The sequence below is a fragment of the Salmo salar genome, chromosome 01, assembly GCF_965601325.2.
Source record: "Salmo salar chromosome 01, fSalSal1, whole genome shotgun sequence".
NCBI classification, from domain to species: Eukaryota; Metazoa; Chordata; class Actinopteri; order Salmoniformes; family Salmonidae; genus Salmo; species Salmo salar.
This window is the reverse complement of record NC_138291.1, coordinates 57,835,302-57,851,366: the sequence shown is the minus strand read 5'-3', so window position 1 is coordinate 57,851,366 and position 16,065 is coordinate 57,835,302. Positions and strand designations below refer to the sequence as shown.

At 42.3% G+C, this 16,065-nt stretch overlaps 1 protein-coding gene across 4 annotated transcripts in view; it reads left to right on the top strand.

The window, feature by feature from the left end:
* The first annotated feature begins 353 nt into the window (after window positions 1-353).
* LOC106605759 (E3 ubiquitin-protein ligase UBR2) overlaps window positions 354-16,065 on the top strand; it is a 46,420-nt gene continuing 30,708 nt past the window's right edge. For all 4 annotated transcript variants that reach the window (XM_014201699.3, XM_014201684.3, XM_014201707.3 and 1 more), the window contains exons 1-4: window positions 354-509; window positions 12,955-13,214; window positions 13,675-13,753; window positions 14,356-14,466. In XM_014201699.3, coding sequence (XP_014057174.3) covers window positions 426-509; window positions 12,955-13,214; window positions 13,675-13,753; window positions 14,356-14,466 — 534 coding nt within the window. In that variant the 5' untranslated portion in view covers window positions 354-425. The remainder of the gene's footprint in view (window positions 510-12,954; window positions 13,215-13,674; window positions 13,754-14,355; window positions 14,467-16,065) is intronic.

Sequence of the window (16,065 nt, the reverse complement as noted above, 5' to 3'; positions counted from 1 at the left end):
TCCACTCATGTCTGGCAGTCTGTCTATATACAATCTCAACATTATTATTGTACAGTGTAAATAAATCTATTGCACATATGCCCTTTTGCAATGACTTTATGGAGTATGTCACTACAATTATCATCAGCCTAATCATTATCATCATCATCATCATCACTAACAGCATCATCATCATCCTCAAAATCATCATCATTATTAATATGTTGAACTATTCTGATTTTACAACTACAGCGTGTCTTATGTCCCCAGTGCATCTTTGAAACAAGTAACCTAGGTTGGCTTTCCCTGACCCTGTTGTGTAAGCGTTGATCCTACACAGCCTCTCATTTCCCATAAGTCAGCTCAAAAGTTTCCCCACTCTCTCGCTCGCACTGCGAAGTAACGGCTGATATCCGTTTCCTTCCACACGGGGAGAGGGAGTGAAGATGGCGGCGGCCGAATCTGATCGTGAAGTACCTTCAGCTCTGTGTACTGAGTTCCTGAATTTCTCTGTCAAAGACACAGCTTCGGTAAGCGACAGTTGTTATATGTGTATATATTTGATGTGATTGTTCTTTTCGAAGGGATCAGAGCGCACCAATTTCATCGCTAATATTTATTTCTCTATTTTTTTCCATCTCGACTTGTTTTTCTAAGATGCGATGATGGCTGTACGGGAACTTGGCTAACGCTTACTAGCTAGCTAACGTTAGCTATCCTTCTATAAAATTGTATTTTAGCTCATATATGGCACTGCATTAACGTAAGAAGGATTGGATGAGATACTATTCCAGGTATTTTATATTGAGAGATGTGTCCAGGATTATTTAAAAACATATGTACTTTAGCTAGCTACCGGTAACTAGCTAGTGTTGTATTTCTAAGCTAGCTAACAGCTAGCTGTTCACTTGGCAGACAAAACAATATTAATTTCCTCGTCTCTGCGTACGAGCTGCAGCTTCTGCTTCTGCTTCTGCTGCTGTTAACGCCATAACTAGCACAGCAGTAGCTATCCTGGCAAACTTGCTAATCAAATCCCCCGTAACATGGCTGGGCGAGATATATTTTTTTAAAGTATGACTGTGTTTGGCGTCATTTTAACTGTTTTAAATAATAAAAGTTCAATATATATGAGTAGTTCGAGACTCTAGTGTGGCAACACACATTACGTGATCTCAATGGGGATTTCGCCATTCTGATTTGTTTTATACTGTTAAATCTAACGTCAACCAAAAACACATTTTCAGCATTTTCATCCATTTCTGCGTCTCCTGCACTTTTGTAATACATTCCGCACTGTGCCACTTAGGGCTGCATGATAGATATGCATTTTGGGCAAACAATCTAGGCCTAGTTTATTGGTGAATTGTTGGAATCATGGAAATATAATGATTATTGTATTTGGAATATAGTGGGCAGCACTTTGCATACATTGTTGTTTGACATGATGACAAATGAATAAGCCAGGGATGAATTATTGTGACAGGGTAGGACACATAGTGTTGGTCAGTGTTTCCCAGGGGACTGTATACGATGTTACATTACGTTTTTTTTTTCTTCGTGTAACTACATGACCAAAAGTATGTGGACACCCGCTTGTCGAACATCGCATTCCAAAATCATGGGCATTAATATGGAGGTGCTATGGGAAGTATTTTGACTAGATGTTGGAACATTGCTGCGGGGACTTGCTTCCATTCAGCCACAAGAGCATTAGTGAGGACGGGCACTGCTTTTTTGACACTACACTTCAAAAAGCAAGTTCTGCAGGCTCTAGTTTTGTCTTATCTTGATTATTGATCAGTCGTGTGGTCAGGCGCTGCAAGGAAAGTCTTAGATGAGGTGTAGGCGGCACAGAACAGAGCGGAACGTCTTGCTCATCATTGTAATCAGAGAGGCTGATATAAATACTATGCATGCCAGTCTCTCTTGGCTAAGAGTTGAGGAGAGACTGACTGCTTCACTTCTTATTTTTATAAGAAACATTGTGTTGAACCATTGCATTTCTGTTCAAAATGTTGTATCAAGACTGCCCAAATGTGCCTAATTTGATTTATTAATACATTTTCAAGTTCATAACTGTGCACTCTCCTCAAACAATTGCATGGTCTTCTTTCACTGTAATAGCTACTGTAAATTGGACAGTGTAGTTAGATTAACAAGAATTCAAGCTTTCTGCCCATATCAGATATGTCTATGTCCTGGGAAATGTTCTTGTTACTTACAACCTCCTGCTAATCACATTAGACTACGTTAACTCAACCCTCCCGCGGGGGGACACCGATCCAGTAGAAGTAAAATAAAAAAAATTAATGTAGTTCTGTCCTTGAGCTGGTCTTGTCTATTAATGTCCTGTATTATGTCCTGTTTTGTGTGGACCCCAGGAAGAGTAGCTGCTGCTTTTGCAACAGCTAATGGGGCTCCTAATCAAATGCCAAAGATGTTGGGTGATTAGGCCTGGCTCACAGTCGGCGTCCCAATTCATCCAAAAGGAGTTCGATGGGGTTGAGGTCAGGGCTCTGTGCAGGCCAGTCAAGTTCTTCCACACCGATCTTGACAAACCATTTCTGTATGGACCTTGCTTTGTGCAAGGGGGCATTGTCATGAGGGCGGAAATAACATTTTACAGTTTTAAAGCTGGTTTCCAGCAATTCTACCCATTTTGTGATGGGCCGAGAGAAAATGTGCAGTTTTTTTAAAGCAAATTTGCTGCAATTCTACACATTTTGTCATAGCATAAGAAACACGGCATATGCATCTGAGTGATTCGAACATTATAACAAAATCAATTGGGACCCCATGACATTTTGAAATGTGAGATTCTCCCTGACACTAGTTTATATTCTGATCTTATTAAAAAAAAAAAATATATATATATATATATATATATATATATATATATATATATTTATATATATAGCTCCATTATCTTTTCTACATAATTTATCTGTTTTTAGTCATTTAAATTCACACTGAAAGTGTTTTACTATCCTGAAAATTATGTAAAGAAATAGTTAAAAAAAAAAAAAAAAAAAAAAAAATACGAAAAATTGTAGTGACGACCTGCTGCTGATAAATGAATATAGGATAAACACTGCAGTGAGAGAAAGGGAGAATTAATAATGTTTTTGGCAATGACTGGTTTTTGGTGACAATCATCTTAGAAATCAGCATATTTTGCGTTATGGTTTGCGAACAAAGTACTAGTGTTGCACGGTATACTGGCACCATAGCAATATCGTGGTACGGAAATAGCTTGATGCTTATGATGCCAACATTGAGTACCATAGTACTATTTCAAAAGATACTACCAAATGTTTCAGCCCTACCGATCTAAAGAAGCAGCTGGCACCTGCTTATAACATCTTTGTAAAGTCAGTTTTGTTTATAAATTCAGTTACATTTTTCCAGCAACTAGTCTCTTGTATGCGCCAGTCCAATGTCCACTTTCTTGGCATCTCAAGTGTGGCAACTGTCACTTCCAGCCATCACTCACCTGCTTCTCTCCGTTTGCTCCTACTGCACATCTATTCCTCCATCAGTTTAAAAATACATATACAATTTAGCCATGATGGCAATTGGGGATACAGACCCTAATAAGTCTTCTGTTACATTTTATAAATTGGAGCAGAGCGAGCAAAGTTGATACTTTGTATAATTTCATTGCCTGGTATAACAAAGAGCAAAGGCCAGTCAGAGTAGGCTTTGCAGTTGCATGTTCGTGGTCAAATCAAATTTTATTTGTCACATGGTCCGAATACAACAGGTGGTAGACCTTACAGTGAAATGCTTACTTACAAGCCCTTAACCAACAATGCCGTTTTAAGAAAAATAATTAAAGAGCAGCAGTAAAATAACAGTAGTGAGGCTATATACAGGGGGTACCGGTACAGAGTCAATGTGCAGGGGCACAAGTTAGTTGAGGTAACATTGTATCTCTCATGCAGCTTCTGAGTGACAGAGGAAAATGGAGCACAGCACCGTGACAGGCATGCTTGTAGCTTTTAAAGCAAAGAATGGCATCTCTCTAGCCCAAATGGTTAAAAAAAATATGACCGTATTACCGGAGCTACCTTTCATCTTCCTGACCGATTTCGCACCTGATTTTGCACACATTACACAAACCATGCCGCGGGCTGTTTTTAAACTAATCCCAGGTCGCTAATTATTGCTTTCTTAACAAACGTTCAGTCATGTTACCTAACTAGCTAACAACCTGCTAACATGACGGTAGGTCTAGGCAAATTTGATTGGCTACTCATGAGATGTGCTTCAAAGGTAGGATTCATATAGGCCAAAAGTAAGCCTAAACTCTTTCTGGTACTCCTTTTAAATTATGTTTGGTACGTAATGTTTTTAAAGTTGGGAGCAGTGTTTGTGTGAGAGAGGGAGACCGTGTGTGTGTTAATGGAAGAGTGAAGAAGGTTTCATGCAGTATTTTCCCCTTACTGCCACAATGAAATGCAGATCATTATGCATGTTGATTCCTCCAGACAAGTCACAGTTAGGCCTTGGCAAATAAACTCAGCACAAAAAGAAAAGTCCTCTCACTGTCAACTGTTTATTTTCAGCTAACTTAACATGTGTAAATATTTGTATGAACATAACAAAATTCAACAACTGAGACATAAACTGAACAAGTTCCACAGACATGTGACTAACAGAAATTGAATAATGTGTCCCTGAACAAAGGTGGGTCAAAATCAAAAGTAACAGTCAGTATCTGGTGTGGCCACCAGCTGCATTAAGTACTGCAGTGCATCTCCTCATGGACTGCACCAGATTTGCAGTGAGATGTTACCCCACTCTTCCACCAAGGCACCTGCAAGTTCCCAGACATTTCTGGGGGGGAATGGCCCTAGCCCTCACTCTCCGATCCAACAGGTCCCAGACGTGCTCAATGTGATTGAGATCTGGGCTCTTCGCTGGCCATGGCAGAACACTGACATTCCTGTCTTGCAGGAAATCACGCACAGAACGAGCAGTATGGCTGGTGGCATTGTCATGCTGGAGGGTCATGTCAGGATGAGCCTGCAGGAAGGGTACCACATGAGGGAGGAGGATTTCTTCCCTGTAACGCACAGCGTTGGTTGCCTGCAATGACAACAAGCTCAGTCCGATGATGCTGTGACACACCGCCCCAGACAATGACAGACCCTCCACCTCCAAACCGATCCCGCTCCAGAGTACAGGCCTCGGTGTAAAGCTCATTCCTTCGACGATAAACGCGAATCCGACCATCACCCCTGGTGAGACAAAACCGCAACTCGTCAGTGAAGAGCACTCTATGCCAGTCCTGTCTGGTCCAGCAATGGTGGGTTTGTGCCCATAGACGATGTTGTTGCCGGTGATGTCTGGTGAGGACCTGTCTTATAACAGGCCTACAAGCCCTCAGTCCAGTTTCTCAGCCTATTGCGGACAGTCTGAGCACTGATGGAGGGATTGTGCTTTCCTGGTGTAACTCGGGCAATTGTTGTTGCCATCCTGTACCTGTTCCGCAGGTGTGATGTTCGGTTGTACCGATCCTGTGCAGGTCTTGTTACACGTGGTCTGCCACGATCAGCTGTCCGTCCTGTCTCCCTGTAGCGCTGTTTTAGACATCTCACAGTACTGACATTTCAATTTATTGCCCTGGCCACATCTGCAGTCCTCACGCCTCCTTGCAGCATGCCTAAGGCACGTTCACGCAGATGAGTAGAAAGGCCTCTTAAGTGTCCTAAGTCTTCATAACTGTGACCTTAATTGTCTACCATCTGTAAGCTGTTAGTGTCTTAACGACCTCCACGGGTGCATGTTCATTAATTGTTTATGGTTCATTGAACAAGCATGGGAAACATGGTTTTTAACCCTTTACAATGAAGATCTGTGAAGTTATTTGGATTTTTATGAATTATCTTTGAAAGACAGGGTCCTGAAAAAGGGACGTTTCTTTTTTTTGCTGAGTTTATGAGCAAATCAGCCATTATATGCAGTTTTCTATTACACAGTGTGAATTCAGTAAGTGTTTTGTGAATGTCAGTGACAGTGTTTTTTGCATAGCACATGCGCATAATGTTTAGAAAACGGGAACAAGCGTCCATGGGACAGGGTGAACAGGATGCTAAGCTACTGAATTGCCCCCCCCTCGTGTTATCTTGGTACTTGGCCTGGTGTCGTTACTAAAATGTTGGTATCGTGACAACACTACAAAGTACTAAATAAAATACATTTGTATTTCTCACATGCGCTGACTACAACCTTACAGTGAAATGCTTACTTACAAGCCCTTAACCAACAATGCAGTTTTAAGAAAAATAAGTGTTAAGTAAAAAAGAACTTATTTAACTGTGCTCTTTAACAGTAGTGAGGCGATATACAGGGGGGTACCGGTACAGAGTCAATGTGCAGGGTCACCAGTTAGTCGAGGTAATATGTACTGTTTTGGCTAAGGTGGATATAAACTTTATTGTTTACATTTTTTTTGTTGCAATTCCTGACACTTTAATCCAAGTAAAACTGCCCTGTTTTAGGTCAGTTAGGATCACCACTTTTATTTTAAGAATGTGAAATGTCAGAATAATAGTAGAGTGATTTATTTCAGCTTTTATTTATTTAATCAAATTCCCAGTGGGTCAGAAGTTTACATACACTCAATTAGTATTTGGTACCATTGCCTTTAAATTGTTTAACTATGGTTAAACGTTTCGGGTAGCCTTCCACAATAAGTTGGGTGAATGTTGGCCCATTCCTCCTGACAGAGCTGGTGTAAATGAGTCAGGTTTGTAGGCATCCTTGCTCACAGATGCTTTTTCAGTTCTGCCCACAAATTTTCTATAGGATTGAGGTCTGGACTTTGTGATGGCCACTCCAATACCTTGACTACGTTGTCCTTAAGCCATTTTGCCTCAACTTTGGAAGTATTCTTGGGGTCATTGTCCATTTGGAAGACCCATTTGCGACCAAGCTTTAACTACCTGACTGATGTCTTGAGATGTTGCTTCAATATATCCACATACTTTTCTTCCTTCATGATGCCATCTATTTTGTGAAGTACACCAGTCCCGCCTGCAGCAAAGCACCCCAGCAACATGATGCTGCCACCCCTGTGTTTCACGGTTGGGATGTTGTTCTTTGGCTTGCAAGCCTCCCCCTTTTTCCTCCAAACATAACGATGGTCATTATGGCCAAACAGTTCTATTATTGTTTCATCAGACCAGAGGACATTTCTCCAAAAAGTACGATCTTTGTCCCCATGTGCAGTTGCAAACCGTAGTCTGGCTTTTTTATGGCTGTTTTGGAGCAGTGGCTTCTTCCTTGCTGAGCGGCCTTTCAGGTTATGTCGATATAGGACTCGTTTTACTGTGGATATAGATACTTTTGTACCTGTTTCCTCCAGCATCTTCACAAGGTCCTTTGCTGCTGTTCTGGGATTGATTTGCACTTTTTGCACCAAAGTACGTTCATCTCTAGGAGACAGAACGCGTCTCCTTCCTGAGCGGTATGACGGCTGCGTGGTCCCATGGTGTTTATACTTGTGTACTATTGTTTGTACAGATGAACGTGGTACCTTCAGGCGTTTGGAAATTGCTCCCAAGGATGAACCAGACTTGTGGAGGTCTACAATTATTTTTATGGTGTCTTGGCTGATTTCTTTTGATTTTTCCCATGATGTCAAGCAAAGAGGCATTGAGTTTGAAGGTAGGCCTTGAAATACATCCACAGGTACACCTCCAATTGACTCAAATGATGTCAATTAGCCAATCAGAAGCTTCTAAAGCCATTACATAATTTTCTGGAATTTTCCAAGCTGTTTAGAGGCACAGTCAACATAGTGTATGTAAACTTCTGACCCACTGGAATTGTGATGCAGTGAATTATAAGTGAAATAATCGGTCTGTAAACAATTGTTGGAAAAATTACTTGTCATGCACCAAGTATATGTCCTAAATGACTTGCCAATACTATAGTTTGTTATCAAGAAATTAGTGGAGTGCTTGAAAAACGAGTTTTAATGACTCCAACATAAGTGTATGTAAACTTCTGACTTCAACTGTACATGTAGGTTAGTGACTATCCATAGATAGATAGATAGATAGATAGATAGATATATAAAGAGTAGCAGCAGTGTAAAAGAGGGGGGGGGGGAACAATGCAAATAGTCCGAGTAGCTGTTCAGGAGTCTTATAGCTTGGGGGTAGAAGCTGTTAACCTCTATGGGCTAGGTGGGACGCTAGCGTGCCACCCGTGGTGCACTCCATCAACAGCAGGTGCATTTCAAGAGCGGCAAATTTGAATCCAAATAAATGTCAAAATTCAAATTTTTCAAAAATACAACTATTTTACACCATTTGAAAGATAAACATCTCCTTAATCTAACCACGTTTTACGATTTCAAAAAGGTTTTACGGCGAAAGCATAAATTTAGAGTATGTTAGGACAGTACATTTACAAGAGTTGTGTGTAATGTTTTGTCAAGTCAAAGACAGGGTCACCAAAACCATAAAACCAGCTAAAATGATGCACTAACCTTTTACAATCTCCATCAGATGACACTCCTAGGATATTATGTTAGACAATGCATGCATTTTTAGTTCTATCAAGTTCATATTTATATCCAAAAACAGCGTTTTACTATGGCATTGATGTTGAGGAAATCGTTTCCCTCCAATAACCGGCAGTCAAGTCAGCGTCACAAATTAAATAATTAAAATTAGAAAACATTGGTAAAATATTATATTGTCATTTAAAGAATTATAGATTTACATCTCTTGAACGCAATCAACTTGCCAGATTTAAAAATAACCTTACTGGGAAATCACACTTTGCAATAATCTGAGCACTGCGCCCAGAAAAATACGCGTTGCGATACAGACTAGACGTCATGTTGGGGAGATCTAAAATCGAAAATACTATGTAAATAATCCATTACCTTTGATTCTCTTCATCAGATGTCACTTCCAGGTATCACAGGTCCATAACGAATGTAGTTTTGTTCAAAAAGCTCATCATTTATGTCCAAAAATCTCCGTCTTGTTCGCACATGATCTAAGCCAGCCGGACTTCTCGTCATGAACGAGGGGAAAAAATATATTTCCGTTCGTTCAAACATGTCAAACGTTGTATAGCATAAATCATTAGGGCCTTTTTTAACCAGAACATGAATAATATTCAAGGTGGACGAATGCATACTCTTTTATAACGTATTGGAACGAGGGTACCCAACATGAACTCGCGCGCCAGGTGTCTAATGGGACATCATCGTTCCATGGCTCTTGTTCGGTCAGATCTCCCTCCAGAAGACTCAAAACACTTTGTAAAGGCTGGTGACATCTAGTGGAAGCAATAGGAAGTGCCAAAATATTCCTAAACCCCTGTGTTTTTCAATGGGATAGGTTTAAAGTCAATACAACACATCAGGTATCCACTTCCTGTCAGAAAATGTCTCAGGGTTTTGCCTGCCAAATGAGTTCTGTTATACTCACAGACACCATTCAAACAGTTTTAGAAACTTTAGTGTTTTCTATCCATATATAATAAGTATATGCATATTCTAGTTACTGGGTAGGATTAGTAACCAGATTAAATCGGGTACATTTTTTTTATCCAGACGTGCAAATGCTGCCCCCTAGCCCTAACAGGTTAAGAAGCCTTTTGGACCTTGACTTGGTGCTCCGGTACCGCTTGCCCGTGCAGTGGCAGAGAATAGTCTATGGTTAGGGTGGCTGGAGTCTGACAATTTTTAGGGCTTTCCTCTGTCACTGCCTGGTATAGAGGTCCTGGAAGCTTGGTCCCAGTGATGTACTGGGCAGTACGCGCTACCCTCTGTAGTGCCTTGCGGTCGGAGGCCGAGCAGTTGCCATACCAGGCAGTGATGCAACCAGTCAGGATGCTCTCAATGGTGCAGCTGTAGAAGTTTTTGAGGATCTGAGGACCCATGCCAAATCTTTTCAGTCTCTTGGGGCATAGGCTTTGTTGTGCCCTCTTCACAACTGTCTTGATGTGTTTGGACCATGATAGTTTGTTGGTGATGTGGACACCGAGGAACTTGAAGCTCTCAACCTGCTCCACTGCAGCCCCGCCGATGGGAATGGTGGCGTGCTCGGTCCTCCTTTTTCCTGTAGTCCAAAATCATCTCCTTTGTCTTGATCACGTTGAGGGAGAGGTTGTCCTGACACCACACTGCCAGGTCTCTGACCTCCTCCCTACAGGCTGTGTCATCGTTGTTGGTGATCAGGCCTACTGCTGTTGTCATCGGCAAACTTAATGATGGTGTTGGAGTCATGCCTGGCCGTGCAGTCATGAGGGAACAGGGAGTACTGGGGACTGAGCACACGTACGCCTGAAGTGCCTCCGTGTTGAGGATCAGCGTGGCTAATGTGTTACCTACCCTTACCACCTTTGGTTCGGCCCGTCAGGAAGTGCAGGATCCAGTTGCAGAGGGAGGTGTTTCGTCCCAGGGTCCTTGGCTTAGTGATGAGCTTTGAGGGCACTATGGTGTTGAACGCTGATCTGTAGTCAATGAATAGCACTCTCATATAGGTGTTCCTTTTGACCAGGTGGGAAAGGGCAATGTGGAGTGCAATAGAGATTGCATCATCTGTGGCTCTGTTGGGGCGGTATGCAAATTTGAGTGGGTTTAGGGTTGATGGTGTTGTGGGTTTTGAATTGATGTTAGCTTCAGCTGGAAGCTAATAAGAAAATTGGCTTACAATGCTGGACGCTACCGGTGTCGTCTTGCATTGTAATGATCATTTGTTTTGCGAACCAGTAATTAACAGTTGCCATTTTCTACATGCTGCGGTGCATTATTCAAGTTTGTTAACTTCTGTGGGGAGCTAAATTGATGCAGCCAAATGAGTGCAGTGGTTCCCCAGGACAGGCTAAATCTAGCAATGAGTAAGTGGAGCAGGCAAGGTGCTCTCGCGCTATATAAGGGGACATCGACTGTGCTAATAGACAGACTTGGTCCTTTTGCAATCAGTAGATGCGAGACACATTTGACTGACGTGCCGAAAATACAAAAAAAAAATGTACTAGTCATGTTCTAGTTTCTAAAAAGTACCCAAGTACTGGTGGATAAATGTAGAGTTCACTCAGTCTGTTTTCCATAGAAAATAATGGGCAGTTCCGGTCTGCTTAAGGGGGTGGCTCTCCCATATAGCAGCTAGGTCTGGTCTACTTAGTTCATTGACTGTAATTGAGGTACTTTATATAATGACAAGATGGTCTCGTGTTGCATTAACACACAATTCTGTGTTTTTCACACACAAAATTCAAAAGAAAACGCATTAGAAATGTCTTTTAAACGCTGATCTAATAGTTTAATTTCTGCTCGGCATCAGACTAATTTTGTGCTTCAGTTGCACTTCTCCACTCTTAGAATTCACAAACGGGCATCCCATCAGCTACGTTTCTCTGGTACTTTTTTTTTTTTCGGTCTAGCCGACTTTTCTCCAGTAAAATGCAAGATTAACTTTAAGCAAAACATTAGGAAATGTAGCTGGCTACATTTTTCTATAATTTAACTTTAGTGGACAGATTGACCCGAGTGGACCCTCTCGCTTTGCGTCTTCCTCTCTGACTAAACTAACGTGACCAGCCCAACTTTTTTTATACTGCCACCCTAGTGACCAATTAATGAGTGTTGCACTGCCAAGTCTAAGGGTATTTTGGTCACTCTTGAACTCTATAATACCCACTGCTGGTAGCCATGTATTCTTCTAACAGTAAATTCGGTGTCCTAAAAAAACATTGCAGTTTTACCCAATAAGGCCTATGTGCACATTTTGCACGCTCCTTTGTCCATAGATTTTCAAGTAGATGTTTTTTTATTTAAATCTCGGCCACTCAGGAAAATTCAGTCTTCTTGGTAAGCAACTCAGGTGTATATTTGGCCTTGTGTGTTAGGTTATTGTCCTTCTAAAAAGTGACTTCATCTCCCAGTGTCTGTTGGAAGGCAGACTGAACCAGCTTTTCCTCCAGGATGTTGCCTGTGTTTTAGCTCCATTCCATTTACTTTTTATCCTGAAACTCCAGTCCTTAACAATTACAAGCATACCCATAACATGATGCAGCCACCACCACTATGCTTGAAAATGTGGGGAGTGGTACTCAGTAATGAGTTGTATTGGATTTGCCCCAAACATTTGTATTCAGGACAGAAAGTGAATTGCTTTGCCACTTTAATTTTTTTTCAGTATCTCTTGAGTGCTTTGTTGCAAGCAGGGTACATGTTTTTTATTCTGTACAGGCTTCCTCCTTCACTCTGTCAATCAGGTTAGCTTTGTAGAGTAACTTCAATGTTGTTGATCCATCCTACATGTTCTCCTGTCACACCAATTTAAACTAACTATTTAAGTCACCATTGGCCTCATGGTGAAATCCCTGAGCGGTTTCCTTCCTCTTCGGCAACTGAGTTAGGAAGGACGCCTGTATCTTTTTAGTGACTGGGTGTATTGATACACCATCCAAAGTGTAATTCATAACTTCACCATGCTCAAAGGGATATTCAATTTCTGCATTTTTTTTTACCCATCTACCAATAGGTGCCCTTTGCGAGGCATTGGAAAACCTCCCTGGTCTTTGGTTGAATCTGTGTTTGAAATTCACTGTTGACTGAGGGACCTTACAGATAATTGTATGTGTGGGGTACATGGGTGAGGTAGTCATGTTAAACACTATTATTGCACACAGAGTTAATGTGACTTATTAAGCACATTTTTACTGTTTAGGCTTACCATAACTAAGGTGTTGAATACTTGACTCAAGAAATTTAGAAAAACACAATTCTACTTTGAGTAAAAAAATGGAATAAATATATTTTAAATTCAGGCACGTAACATAACAAAATGTGTGGGAAAAAACAGAGTGTAAATACTTTCTGAAGGCATTGTAACTTGGTCAAATTCATACAAGTTGAACTTGGAGTGTGTTGTCACATGTCTTAACTGATTTGTTATAATATTCACGGTCTCACTGTTGCCCCCCTCTACACAGAAATGGCTCCAGGTGACTGACCTGTACAAGGAGGTGTACCATCACCTGGCCCGCTATGTCCCAAAGATCTACTGCCTGGGGCCCAACCTGAACCCCCAGAGTGAGGACTTGCTGGCCCAGATGCTGCTGCAGGCCCCTCTGGAGTGGTACCTGTGTGGGGAGGACCCCTCCACGGGCCTGGCCAAGCTGGAGCAGAACAACCAGCCCTCACAGCTCTGCGGACACGTCTTCAAAGTGGGAGAGCCCACCTACTCGTGCAGGTGGGGGTAGTTGAGGTCTCATTCAGACAGACGGAGACGCGCGCACATACTAGCTGTCCTTTCCTGTGAATTGGGTCAGGTTAGCCCTGTGTTAAGTCTGAGGTCAAACCGTAAGCTTCCTGGTAAGAGGTACTGTCTGGATAAAGTCGAGGTCACTTCCATTTACAGGAGCAGCTTGCTAATACTAGCCAATTCCATACACTCAGGTGTGTGTTCAATGGAAAACCATTGCGACGCATATCCATGCTTTTTGTACTTGTATAGCCTAATTGTACACCCATTCCATGAGTATTGCTGTTTTAAAAATGTTCTTGAACTCCTTTGTATTGGGTTTGAGTGACATGTTCACTGAGTCATGTTAATATGGGATCAAGACATGACCTGGTTGAACATTGGAGGAAGATGTTTGACACTGTTGGCTGTCCCTCCTTCTCACTCACAATCAATCTCTCTCCTGCAGGGAATGTGCTGCAGATCCCACCTGTGTGCTGTGTATGCAGTGTTTCCTGGGCAGTGTGCATAAAGAGCATCGCTACAGGGTAAGGACGACAACCTCTACTCCGCACTCAATGTTTCAGTAGAAGCAGACCAGCAGCCTAAACAATGGCTAGGTTTCTGTAGAGGTGCTGTTGTGGAGTGGGTGATTGGCATGAGACGGGTCACTCAGTTGCTGCTCTGAATCCAGGCTGAGGATCAGGAAGGCTTATCCCATTTGGGGCTGGCCACTCTGCTGCCATGTGGTCCTCAGGATGGGTGCACCTAGGCTCCTCAGCTCTGTTCACCCAGGAGTAGGTACAAGTTGCCCTTAAACACTGCTACAGGGTCAGATATGTAGTTGTAGTCCTATTAACGATTAAGGTTAGGATTGGGGATAGCGTGAATTGATCCATTGCAAATTTGACCTGGAGTGCTGACTCATGCATTCTGGTCTTATCTTACTCCACTTGTGTTCTAGAGCATCGTAGAACATTCTAGTTCAGGGCAATCAGATGTACGTATGTCTGTTACAGGTTATGTAGAAAGTTCTATTTGTCTTCCAAATGTAAATGATCCAGCAGCTTCTCTGTCTACTGCGTGCGTGTGTGTGTGTGTGTGTGTACACAAGTGTTGTCTTGCCTCACATCTCTTGTCTGCCCTCCAGATGACGACCTCTGGGGGAGGGGGTTTCTGTGACTGTGGAGACACAGAGGCATGGAAGAAGGGCCCTTACTGTCAGAAACATGAGCCCAACATCAGTGACTCCTGTCAGGAGGTGAGCATCTCTTAGCCACCGCTATATTGCGTCTCATTGACATCCAATAACTATACACAGTTCATTCACTGCTGTTGCTCTTACACATGTTATTACATTACAAGTTGTTAGAGATTGCTATTGGCACTCTAAAATAGGCTATTTCGTTTGATTTAATCATTGTTTGAGTTCGACACTCCCATAGTTACAGTGCGTTTGGAAAGTATTCAGACCCCTTGACCTTTTCCACATTTTGTTAGGTTACAGCCTTATTCTAAAATGGATTTTAGAATAAGGCTGTTTACACACAATACCCTGTGATGACAATCTACAGTCGTGGCCAAACGTTTTGAGAATGACACAAATATTAATTTTCATAAAGTCTGCTGCCTCAGTTTGTATGATGGCAATTCGCATATACTCCAGAATGTTATGAAGAGTGATCAGATGAATTGCAATTAATTGCAGTCCCTCTTTGCCATGCATTTCCACTGCATTTCAGCCCTGCTACAAAAGGACCAGCTCACATGTCAGTGATTCTCTCGTTAACACAGGTGTGAGTGTTGACGAGGACAAGGCTGGATATCACTCTGTCATGCTGATTGAGTTCGAATAACAGACTGGAAGCTTCAAAAGGAGGGTGGTGCTTGGAATCATTGTTCTTCCTCTGTCAACCATGGTTATCTGCACGGAAACGCGTGCCGTCATCATTGCTTTGCACAAAAAGGGCTTCACAGGCAAGGATATTGCTGCCAGTAAGGTTGCACCTAAATCAACCATTTAACGGATCATCAAGAACTTCAAGGAGAGCTGTTCAATTGTTGTGAAGGCTTCAGGGCGCCCAAGAAAGCCCAGCAAGCGCCAGGACCGTCTTCTAAAGTTCATTCAGCTGTGGGATCGGGGCACCACCAGTACAGAGCTTGCAGGCAGGTGTGAGTCCATCTGCACGCACAGTGAGGCGAAGACTTTTGGAGGATGGCCTGGTGTCAAGAAGGGCATCAAAGAAGCCACTTCTCTGCAGGAAAAACATCAGGGACAGACTGATATTCTGCAAAAGGTACAGGGATTGGACTGCTGAGGACTCGGGTAAAGTCATTTTCTCTGATGAATCCCCTTTCCGATTGTTTGGGGCATCTGGAAAAAAAGCTTATCCAGAGAAGACAAGGTGAGTGCTACCGTCAGTCCTGTGTCATGCCAACAGTAAAGCATCCTGAGACCATTCATGTGTGGGGTTGCTTCTCAGCCAAGGGAGTGGGCTCACTCACAATTTTGCCTAAGAACACAGCCATGAATAAAGAATGGTACCGACACATCATCCGAGAGCAACTTCTCCCAACATCCAGGAACAGGTTGGTGACAAACAATGCCTTTTCCAGCATGATGGAGAACCTTGCCATAAGGCAAAAGTGATAACTAAGTGGCTCGGGGAACAAAACATCGATATTTTGGGTCCATGGCCAGGAAACTCCCCAGACCTTAATCCCATTGAGGACTTGTGGTCAATCCTCAAGAGGCGGGTGGACAAACAAAACCCCACAAATTCTGACAAACGCCAAGCATTGATTATGCAAGAATGGGCTGCCATCAGTCAGGATGTGGCCCAGAAGTTAATTGACAGCA